At 29.8% G+C, this 12,217-nt stretch overlaps 1 protein-coding gene across 2 annotated transcripts in view; it reads left to right on the top strand.

Moving 5' to 3' along the window:
* The window catches only part of LOC107446987 (LisH and WD40 domain-containing protein mahjong), a 132,760-nt gene extending 125,624 nt beyond the window's left edge, over positions 1–7,136 (top strand). For both annotated transcript variants that reach the window (XM_071187596.1, XM_043049305.2), the window contains 3 exons: positions 5,859–6,037; positions 6,125–6,203; positions 6,840–7,136. In XM_071187596.1, coding sequence (XP_071043697.1) covers positions 5,859–6,037; positions 6,125–6,203; positions 6,840–6,961 — 380 coding nt within the window. In that variant the 3' untranslated portion in view covers positions 6,962–7,136. The remainder of the gene's footprint in view (positions 1–5,858; positions 6,038–6,124; positions 6,204–6,839) is intronic.
* The last annotated feature ends 5,081 nt before the right edge of the window (positions 7,137–12,217 follow it).

The raw sequence follows: 12,217 nt of genomic DNA, 5'->3' as shown, positions 1-12,217 counted from the left end.
CCTACTAAGCCTACACGAAGCACTTTATATTAATTTATAATCATATGCTGGAAATAATTTGTATATTATTAAACTTTTTAAGTGTAAAAAAGTATGGTCAAGATGAATATTGTGAGGTAATGTTAAAATTAAAAAATTCTGCATATCCATTAGAAAACCATTTAGAAAATTTTAAAACCATTTTCTACCTACATTAACTATTTTATATTAATTTATAATCATATGCTGGGAAATAATTTGTATATTATTACACTTTTTAACTGTAGAAAGAGGCAATCAAGATAAGTATTGTAAAGTAATGTAAATTTGAATTAAATGTAAGTATACAGCCAATACAATATAGTGAACACGGTTTATAGTGAACTACCGGATATAGTGAACAAAATGTTCGCCCCTGTGCCTTGCTACACACGTATAATGTTATTTTTTTGTATATAGTGAACCAAAAAACGAGAGAAAGCTGGATATTATGAACTTCGTTCTGTCTTCGACTGATTTATTTTCTTCATTTTTTTTTTGTAATAATTTTGAAATTTCTGCTGCAAAATAAATGCACATACCGATTTTTAAAACCATCTATAGCATGGATTTTAGCAACAAGCATTTTTTCTTGTTTGCTTCATTATTGAATAGCATTATCGAATTGGTTCAGCATTCAAAGAAGCCGCAATCTCCCATTATCTGGACAAATGCTTCAAGTCTAAGCCAGTGAATGAATTTGCTAAGCGATTTAGTGAAACTAATTTTATGTGCTCGAATGGCTTGTTAGACAGGTTTGAAAAGCGGAATAACAAAATTCAGGAACAATTATCGGAGTTTCGGGAAGTGTTTCCATATCTGATGTTGAGGATTGCTCATCAGCAAAAGAATTACTAATTTTTTTTTTTTGGTATGCAAGACGAAGAGTAATTAAAAATAAAAGTTAGCACATTTGTGTTGTTACTATATATTATTTTTCAGTCATTTTTGTATTTCATTTTATTGATTATTTTTTTAAATAATGTGTAATAAAAGGGGGAAGTTTGGAACCATTAGTTAAAATTGCTTGCGGAATGGATGTAGGAAAGTCCAGTGAACCAAAATTTCGGTCCCATGAAGGTTCACTATAGCGAGGTTTGACTGTATATAGATATAATTGTAAATAGTGTCTTGTTATAGTAATAAGTATAGGCAAATAATTACTTCAAAATTATTATTATTTGATCTTTTGAAGACATTTTCTCACTGAAAATTATGATGTGCTAAAATTTTTCACAAAACTAAAATTGCCTTTATATTTTTGTCAAAAATGGGTATTAAGTTAAAAATCCTGAATTAGCACCTGTAAACACCTGGTCTCTATTAAAAAAAATTCTGAATTAGCCCCTGTAAGCACATGGTTTCTATTACACTTTTTCAGTGCTGAAACTGTCCCAGTCTGTATTAGACTGAAGAGAATCTTTGTTTCAATAAGCAACAATGAAAAATAATCCAAAAATCTTATTTCACTAGCCTACTAAACATTCTTCGAACTTCATTCCGGATTCTGGTCTAGTTTTTTCTCTAAATATGTAAAGCTTCAAATCTATAAAACTCGTTATGTCAGTCCTTTTGTATGGCTCCAAAACTTGGTCTGAAGCTAAAAATGGAAAATGTAATTTTGCAGTTTTTGAAAGAAAGGTTATCCAAAGCATCCTTGATGGCGTCAAAGAAACTGACCTCTGGTAAAGATGTTTTCATTCAGAAATTTATAAAACGTCTCATATTATTAAAAATGTTAAATTTAAAAGAATGAACACTAGGTTGAATGAATAAATAGGAAAAAATCCACTGAAGAAGGTTTTTGTTATGAAGCTCTACATTAGTTGAAGTTTTAGAAAGACAGAGGCAAAAACTATATTGCCCTCCTAAGTATTATCAGATTTTAAAATGTTTGAGGTGAGAGACTGACAGACAACAAAATAAGAATTTTTTTTAACTCAATATAAAATTAGTTTTGATTTATTCATTGAGAGAAAAGAATATGCCTTTTTAATACAAAATTGGTTGTCAAAAGAAAATAAGTTGTAATATTAATGCCGAACTATTAGTAGCTTCATTTCTTCTATTGACCACATTAAGAGAGAAGAATTTTATTGATTATGTTCATATGTAACTTTGCTATTTCACTGATTAGGAGCTGTGTAATTTAGCTTACTTATAGCCAATATGTCCCTGTTTTTATTTCTGACAATTATTATCTTTTGAATTAAAATGTAAAAGTTTTTTGAAAGTTCAAGTGAATGAAAGGAAATCCCCCCCCCCTCCGTGCTAATACTGATAACTCATTTTCTCGCACTCTAATTTTTTATTTTCTATAAGTAAAATGAATTTTTATGTTAAATCCCCTGAAATCTTGTTTTATTATTAGTCATACACTCAATTTGGGGTAACACAAATCTAATGTAACTTATGTAAATTCTTACATTTAGTTTTTGTTTTCAACTCTTTAAGAAACATTTTTCACTTCAGAGCCTTTAGCTGACTTATATTGTTTAAGGATAATTAATTTATTTTTAAGCTGCTAGAGTTAATCATCTCTTTAAAAAATTTTGTCATAATGAGTAAAAATATAGTTCTTGTGAATAATTAACATGATATTAATGACAAAAAGGTTATGAAAACTTTCATATGTTTGAGTTATAGTAAATTTATAATTGTTTCATCAATTCAGGTTGATATTTTTTTAAGTTTAGAGAGGTTTTGAAGCAGTGGTTGTGTTTTGAAAATTTATTAATTATTTTGTTGAAGAAAGAAGACATTTTGCAATAAGTTCTTTTTAAAACTTTCTCCTTTTTTTTAAACTTTCTCTATAAAGAATTGAAATTGTGATGGTATGTCTTTACATCATCTTCAGGGAGGTTTCCCAAATCATAGTCTATTTTACATCTCTAGTGCAATGTAAATAAAGTACTTACCTACCTCAAGCTTCCTTCAAAAGAAACACATTTTCATACAATCCTTGATTCTTTATAGAAAAATCAAACAATGAGGTGATTAATAAAAATATGGTTGAATCAAAAGTTTAATGTTAAGAACTAAAAGCAGTTATGAATGACATGTGAAGATGAATTATGAATATTATACAACTCTGAAGTATTTGATCCTGGTCTGTGAGATTGTAAAAAGAAAAGATGCTGTTCTCATAGGTGCATGAACTATAACTTAATGTATATACTTTTCTTTAGGTATTTAAATGTGGACCTCAAAAAGTCAGCCTAAGCTAATCTTTACTGCTCCTCAGTACAGGCTGCTTTAAAATTATAAATTCTGAATGTTTTTATACTTTTTCTGCTCATAAACTTTAAAATATTTAATTTTTTAGTTATTAAAGCCAGACGTGCCAACTCTCCCGCATTTTGCGGGAGTCTCCCGAATTTTGAGTTATTCTCCCGCCCTCCGGAATTGATTTGAAAAACTCCCGAATTTTACTGCGATCGACGGCCAAACTCAAAATTACCTAATTTTTCCGCGAGTGCGAAGGTAAGTTTTTCTTTCAGCTTGAATTCCATCCCCTCTTATCAAACTACCATCTGCCTGAAGCGTAGCTGAACATGCTTTATTTTCCCCCCTCTTCAACGTTACCTCTAAAAACACTCCTATTTCACCCGCCCCCTTACACTGGGGGCGGGTGAAATCTTCCTCTTCTTTCGTGTGGAGTTGAATGCAATGACGTCACATGTCGTTATCGAGTGACGTCCGTTCAGGAGTGGGGAAACTCGTACTCTCGATAGTTGGAATTGATATTGTATCTTGCTGTTTTTATAGTTTTTAATGCGTATTTTTCCACGGTTGGCAACAAGCTCGTAAACTAGCAACGTGATATCAATTATTCGTTTAGTCTTCGTATATTTAAAAAAAAAAAATTTCAAGGATGTCTTAAGTCGAAACGGAAGTATGGATCAATTTCAACAAATCATGTACCAATGACTTTAGCAAGACTTAATTGCGGAGAGCTAAGTCTGCAACTCTTTTTTTCATGCATACAGTAGAGAACCATTTATCTGGTATCCAGATAATCCGGAAAAAAAATTTGCTCGGTTCTCCCGCCATTTTGAACTAAAACGATATGAAAAAAAAAGCGGAAACTGGACTAATCCTTGAAGTTGAGTAGAGGAAAATGTGAGGAAGGGAAGAATTTTTTTCCCCGTTTACCCAGAGAAACGTCATTTCTTCCGCGACCTTGAAGATTTTAGATCTTTATTCTCTTTTAGGTCGTTAAACTCAAAGGAGTGGCATGATGATTTCGTTTGCTAGTTTGATTTACGAGGGGGTGGGGAAAATGCATTGCACATGCATATCAGTGAACAGAAGATGAAAGAGAAAAATATATTTATCTATTTGACATCGATTAATAAAAATAAAATGTTTTTCTTTTGAATAAATTCTGATTCTTTGGAAGTGCGGTATCATTCGCAAGTTTTTCTTGATGTGGAATCACACCTGCTTTAATTAAAAATCGCGTTTTTATAAAAAAAAAAAAAAAGGAGAATTGTTTATTAATTTAAGCATACAATTATTTTATGAAGCAGATTGCAGTTTCGTTTTTCTGATTCCACTACGTTTTTTTTTTCTTTTTCATGATAAATTTTGCACTCAATAAAATTATTTGTATTACCAAATTTTTTCATTAGTTTTTTTTTTTTTTTAAGTCCGTTGATCTTGCCTTGTTCTAGGTTTTAATATTTATGCTAGTGCCGTTTTTTAACTATCGTTTCGGTTCGATAATTTTCAAGTGTTGTTTTTATTTAGATTAATAGGTTTTCCTTTTATTTTCGCCCCCCCCCCCATGAAATATATTGCGTTATTTAATCATTGGTTTTGTTTATTAGTTGATTTAGGAATCGTAATTATTTTTTAAACTTGTTTTTCTTGTCTAAACTTGCAAATTTTTTTATTCTTTTAAATTTTATTTTTCTACAATTTTTTTCCTTTTTAGATTTAGGAGTGCTTTTCTTTTTTCTCTTACTTTAAAATGTGTTTACATTTTTTCCTTGTAATTTGGGTTTGATAAAACATCGATTAACGACACTTTTTTGTCGATCCAGGAAACCGGGAAATTAAGACATCCGGGATAGCGATGGTCCCGAGCATCCCGGATAATTGGTTCTTTATTGTACAGACATTAGTATTGAATTGGTTTTTTAAAATAAAATACTTATTCAATTTGTTTATTTTTTAAAAGTTTTTGTGTATTTTTATTACAGTGTCGGGTTTTTGAATAATGTTTTATTAAGGAAATGGTATTTATTTAAAGAGTATCTACCTAATATAGTTTTGTGTTGCTAAATCTGTGTTTAATTATTTTATTTCCATTTAATATTTTTAAACAATTATTGCTCTATTAGTGTGTAAAATTTCTTGCATTCTTATATTTAATAAATTTTTTACTTAAAATTCCTTAGAACTGCTAAATGTTGCATACCATGCACCTTTTTTTACCCCTCCTGAAATCTCCTGAATTCTTGTTAGGGAAACTCCTGAATGTTAATTTTGCTAGGTTGGCACGTCTGTTAAAGCAAAATCAAAAGTCCTATACTGAGAAATTCAGATCCTAGAAATCCTCGACTGGCTTAACCTCTGAATTAATAATACCTGTTGCATTAAAATTTTAATTATATAAGTTGTATAAAGAATTAACTGTAGATACTGATGAAAAATGAGTTGTATGTTTCACACTTGTTTGTAATTTCATAAACCAAGAATTATAGGTTTTGTGCATAATGAAGTTAACTTAATATTGAGAAAGTTTTTTTTTTAAAAAAAATTACTCTCTACTTGAAATGCTTACTTATTTCTTATGTTTTACGTTGCTGAAAAGAATTTTTTTTCTTCTGTAGCCACTGTTGATGTTAAGCGGCCAGTTTTTGAGTTGTCAGCTGACTTTAATGAACGTTATGTAGCAACGATCGAATCACAGTCTGTGATTGCGACTGATCCCTTTAATCCTCCTCTTCGAGGCTTGGATTGTGTATGTCGCCTTTATGAAATTGGCCGCTCTAAAGAAGATGGTGATGAGGTAAATCCTTTTAACTCTCGACCCTTTCATGTTATTCAATGGAGAAACTGAATTTGCTTTTCTTTTACTTTTTGTTTTAAATTTTAGGATAATGAAGAATCTGATGATACCGAGGAAGAAACAGAAGATGATGAAGAAGTGGATGAAATTGAGGGAGATAATGAAGGTAACTGCTATATATAAAATTCTAATGGATACTCAAGTTTCATTCATATTCTGAGTGATCAGTATGACTATTAAAATAAAATATTCTTGGTGGAGATAGAAAAATTTCATTTTAAATTAAAAATACATAGTTTAATTTTTCATGATGAAAGCATTAATTCAGAAACTAAAAAAAATCTATCAAAATTTATGATTAGTTATAAGTAAGTAAGTAAGTCTAACCCATGTCCCTAAAACTTAAAAATCACTTTGCACCATCAACAAATATTTTATCTGCAAAAAAGCTTGTATTTATTTTAAGTTCTGGAATTCTCTTATCAAGAATTCCATTGATTATAATTTTTTCCATTTGTAGTCTTCAAGAAAAAAAATTGTCTTGATAATTTTTCAATTGTAACTTAGTGAAATATTTTTCCAGTCTTGACCTCAAACAAATTGCATAAGACTTCACCTTCCATTTTCTGTGCAGTAGGAGGTTAGACTGCTCCACATACTAATATAGGAGGCAGTGAATGGAATGACATAGATAACAAAAAAACATAGATGACAAACAAATTTTTTTTACCTACATTCTTAGAAAACATTCATATTTCGATATTTATTTTTAGATTAATTTTTAATTAAATTCTTTTTTCAGCTTCTGGTCGTGATGTAGAAGACATTCTTTTTGAGCTTGATAATGAACAGGAGCTTGATTCAGATGGATCATCATCATCATCAGAAACTCTTTTTTCATTGAATACTTCAATGGAAGATTGATACATGTGATATTATATTTTATATATTTTAAAATTTCTATTTATAAAGCTTTGACATCATAAGACTTTCAGTTTAATGAATATATATTGTAAAACTTCTATTTATAAAACTTCGACTGTGTTTGAATTTCAATTTAATGAAATCAATAAATATATATTTAAGATATTATTGTTAAGTACTGAGTAATCAATTGTAGCCTGATTTGAACTTTTGCACATGTACACAGTCCAATCACATTAATATGACCACCACCGGCTTTCGACGTCAATGAGAAATAACCATTCACAGAAAGCAGCTTTCAGCGCAATGCAGGGAAGCTTATATAAGGAATATCATAAGGAATCTAAAAGCATTGTAATTATTGGTGTAGTATAGAAACAAAGCGATTTCTCCGACGTCCAAATGGGCATTATTGGTAAACTACTCGCCTGCCTGCATAGTAAAAGTATGCAGAGAAAATGGTACTATCTAAAATCATCAATGTGACAAATGTGCACCATGGACCCTAAATGACAGGTGTGAACGATTGCTGCCGAGATGTGTTTGGGCAATTAGCTGTAACTCTTAAGCAACTGGTCGTCCAGATGATCCAAGGGGCTAGCTGTTGGATTTAGTTTGACTAATCAGGATCTTAAGTTGTATTACGCTTTATTAAAGTTCAAGGTTATGCCATCTTTATAGAGGAGTAACCAGCGTTTTCATCATAGAAAAAAAATGGGTGAGAATTTCTCACCCTTTCTCAAAAGCAGGGTGAGATTTCAAAAAGTTAAGTGAGATTTCTAAAAACTAAAAAAACACTAAAACTCTTTAAAAAAAATTTNTTATGATCTTTTGTATTGCCCTTTATTTAATACATTGCTTTAATATAAAGTTTTTTAATCTTATAACATGAATTTTTCTTAAAACTGCAGTGCTTTTTTCAATCTTTTATTCATTTACCAAAAAATTATTTTAATGCTGAAGTTTCAAAATAGTCATTTCCCTTCTATTAATCAGTAAACAGCCTCTATCTTTCATGTGCTTAAGATAGTAGTGTTGTGGCTTAGATTTTTGGTAATTTTTCTTTACATATCCTGAAAATGATATTTAATCAGAACAAAGATTATTATGTGAAAATGATTTATAGAATGCGCGAATTTCTCGCGGTAATCATTTTTTAATGCGAGCAAAGAAAAAAATTTGCGAGATTCTCGCGTTCTCGCGAAAACACTGAGTAACATACCTTTTGTATAACTCATTAAGTGTTGATTAAGAAGAAAGATGTAAACTTGTTACTGTTTCTTCATTTTAATGATATGCAGAATGCCCAGGGTATTACAAATCATTTCGTCACTCAACCATATTATTTATAAATACTTTGCATATTGTGATATCATTGCTAGCAAAGTTCATATTATTGTTTTCTATATCAGGCTGCGGTGTGTTAGCTTGTTTTTTTTTTTTTAAGATGTTGTAAGTTTCTCAAGGAATTCTGTGCTTTGACTGATATCTGTTTTTTTCCCCTCATAGTCATTTGCAAATATTCATCTTCATACTTAGTTCTAAACAAATTAATGTTGAAACTACTAGCAGGTCATCTTGTTGCTTCATCATTACTGTGCCTAAATAACTCTCCTTCTAACCCAAGACTAACAACATTGTCTCCTCAAAGACTGTTCCGAGAACATTACTATTAATGGGCCTCTGCTGCAGATCCTGGTTAATGCACCTCTGCTGACTGTTGTTCATTGGCAATGAAGGTTGGAATTAACATACCAGTACTGCATCTGCACGTCCACAGAGTGGCGAATTATTGGGAAAAGTGGCAGCATAGATTAATACAACATCTATTCTTGTGAACTGTGTCCACTCCTTAGACATGAATTCTTTTTCTTCAGGATGATGACATCTACCTGCAGAATGTGATGTATCATACAGCTTGCAGTGTACATACCTTGTTCAAAGGGCACCAGGATGAGTTACCGTATTCCCCTACCTGAAAACTCCTCAGACTTAAACCCTATAAAGAGAGTCTGTGAGACTACCTGGATTGGGTTGTTCGGCCATGGATCCTCAACCACATTACTTAGGGCATCTGGCCATGGTACTAGAATTGGCATAGCTGAACATCCCAGTGAACACCTTCACAAACCTAGTTTATTTCTGTTTTGCATTTTTATTTGCTAATTTATAATTATTTTGAGTTAGAAAAAAATTAAAATATAACTTAAGGGTGACGAAAAATAACAAAAAGATCTTTATGTAACTTATCCTTTCATTTGAAAGGAAAAATGTTAAAAATGAGACTTAAAACAGACATTTAAACCAGAAAACCCTTTAAACTGTAATAAAGAATTTTCAAAACTATAGTTTTATATAGTTATAAAAAGAGTTACTCATGAGACACTATAATTTTCTGGCTTTGCATTTAATGTGTTTTTACAGTTTAATTTTTTTCTTGCTTTCTTATATTAATTTAGTAGTAGTAAAAAAATTTAATCTGTCATAAAAAAATTCAAGAAATAATTAAATTTCTTTTAATTTACATAATTAGCTTAAAAATTTAGGGCTATAATTGTATGAAGCCCTATATCAGCTTAAAAATATGCCCCAGTGTAGAGGACAGGAAATTAATTATAATTAAAAAAAAAATGAAGCAGCTCAAAAAATCTTATTAATTTTATTCAATGTAGCGTCTTACATCTGTCATAAAAATTGTTACACTTTATTTTGCTATAAAAATTAAGTGTTGTTAGTTTGAAAAAAAAAGGACTTTATGTTGTTTTAAATGCACTTATTGCAGCTAGTATATTTTATAAAACATTTAAAACTGATATGTTAATAACATACATAATTAATTAAAGTATATAAAGTAGAAGTGTCTAAAATCTGATTCCTAACTCTGCCTAATTTGCTGTAGATACTATTTAGATCAAGGGAAATTGATTAAAAAGAAAGTTGCATCTTTTACCACCAAAGACCAATTTAACGCTGTTGTTTGGTGATAAAATTTGCAAAGTAAGTACAGAAAATTCATATTTTACTTGCACTTTGATTATAGCATCGCATTTTATTTCCATTTAGTACAATTATATTTTTATTTGCATCTAATATCTACAAAGTTAGTAGACAGATAAAGTTGTGCTATTCTGGAGTTAGTTTTTCCCATCGGTTCTGCGGCAGATTTTATGACATCACTTATTTAATAGATTTTTCATTGCTGCATTTTTTATTCGTTGTAACTCATTGTAAATTATTTTAACACAATTTCTTATTATGGATTTTACTAATGTTACTTATGATAAATATAGGTATCTCTGGTTGGAATATTTAGTTAGAAATAAATAAATATTACTTAAATGTTATTCAAAAATAGTTTTATCTTCTTTGAATTCTCTTTAATAGATATTTTGGTACAATCAAAAAAAGCTTTAAAATGAAATCGTGTAGTAAGCATATATTTAATCTGCTTCATCTTTAATATAATATAAATTGTAGTATAATATAATGCCAAGAAAATGATAGTGTTTAAATAGAGTTTCATACTATGATTCGCATAAATGATATCTTTATAATAAACAGATATGTATGAATAAATTGTTCAATTATAATTCTAAAACCGCATTTCAAAAATAAATTTTCTGCTCAGGACTCAAACTAGGCATTCATAAATGGAAATTTTACTATGGCACATTAAATATTCACATGGAATTACAATAAAAATGCAACTTAAACTTAATAAATTCTATATTCCTTAATAAAATAATTTTAGTTTTATACAACAACAACAAAAAAAACTACGACGAATTTATGTTAAGATCTTTTGCAGTTTCCTTTTCTTATAAATATTTTTTTGGAGAGGCAGGTTTAGCAATTTCATTCCAATTATTGTTCATGTTTTTTTTTTCTTTTTTAAAAAAAATAAAAAAAAAAAACAATTTTGAAAGAATATAGAATTGTAAAATTTTGTTACATAATAAATCTAAGCTGAAAATAAGCTTTTACTTTGGTAAATTCTATGAGAAATAAATTAAATGTTAAAAAGTGGTGCATTTGATTATGTTATATAAAAGCGTTATCTTTTTTAATTTAATTAAAACTGTTCTAACAAATCTTGATAAAGTTCATTTTACACTTACTAGTTCTCTTTGTTTGTTTTACATTTGGTATTTTTTTTTAATGGGTTTTCTGTTGTCCACTGTCCTAAGAATTATTAATTTTTCTCTGGAATCATCCCGATTTCGCATGCAGTATTTTGGGTTAAATTGTGTAAAAGCACAGTACCAATTTTTACATTGAAAGTATAAAGTTTATCTTTGCCATATCTTAAACATTTAAGCTTGAATTCTATTAATTGGATTCCTAACTTTCTATTATAAACTTTAAAAAAAATCTATAAATGAAATTGCATTTGAATAGTCAAATTATATTTGGAATAAATTACTGAATAAAATAAAATCTGAAACTCGGAATAGTTGCTAATGTATTATGAATGACATTAAAAGATACTAGCCAAAAGTATCTGGACACCCATTGGTATGGATTTATAGTGTCCTGAAGCACATATTAATATGATGCTGGTCCCCCTTTTGCATCGATGACGGCCTGCAGACGTTAGGAAAGTCCACCAGTTTTTGATACGTGGCTATGGGAATTATCTTCCATCACAGCTGAAGTGAGTGCTTGCGGTGAGGATGATCGATTTGGCTGGCTACATAATTTGCGCTTTAATTCATCCCAAAGGTGTTCTATGGGATTTATATCGGGGCTCTGTGAGGTTCAGGCCAAATCACTAGAAACACCCCCACACCATTATGCTTCTAGAACCAGGGATGAGATTCTTTCGCAGATTTCCGCTTTTTCTCAGATTTTTCCATTTTTTCCGCTAATTTCAGCTGAAATTTTTTTTTGCACAAGTTAAAATATTTTATGAGGAATTTAATTTTCCGCTGAGCGAAATTATTGAAGTCCTCATTCCTCCCTCTGAAGTTTCTCTAAAAATCATTTCCTTGGGATAAAACTGGTTGACCTTTATACAGGGATGAGATTTTTTTCGCTTTTGTCTCTCGAATTTCAGCCTTTTTATCAAAAACTCAGATTCTCTAAAAGTTTCGTTTTTTTTTATTTATTTATTTATAAATATTACGTTTTTTTTTTTAAAAAAAATTCAGTCGTTGAAGTTAAATTATTATATTTATTTACGATTTTCAAAGAAAAACAGAAAATTCAAACTACGTCCTAGCTGCTAATCCTTCCGCATGTTTACTTATATTAGCT

The sequence above is a fragment of the Parasteatoda tepidariorum genome, chromosome X1, assembly GCF_043381705.1.
Source record: "Parasteatoda tepidariorum isolate YZ-2023 chromosome X1, CAS_Ptep_4.0, whole genome shotgun sequence".
NCBI lineage: Eukaryota > Metazoa > Arthropoda > Arachnida > Araneae > Theridiidae > Parasteatoda > Parasteatoda tepidariorum.
The sequence above is the reverse complement of the archived record's forward strand: the minus strand, read 5'-3'. Positions and strand labels throughout refer to the sequence as shown.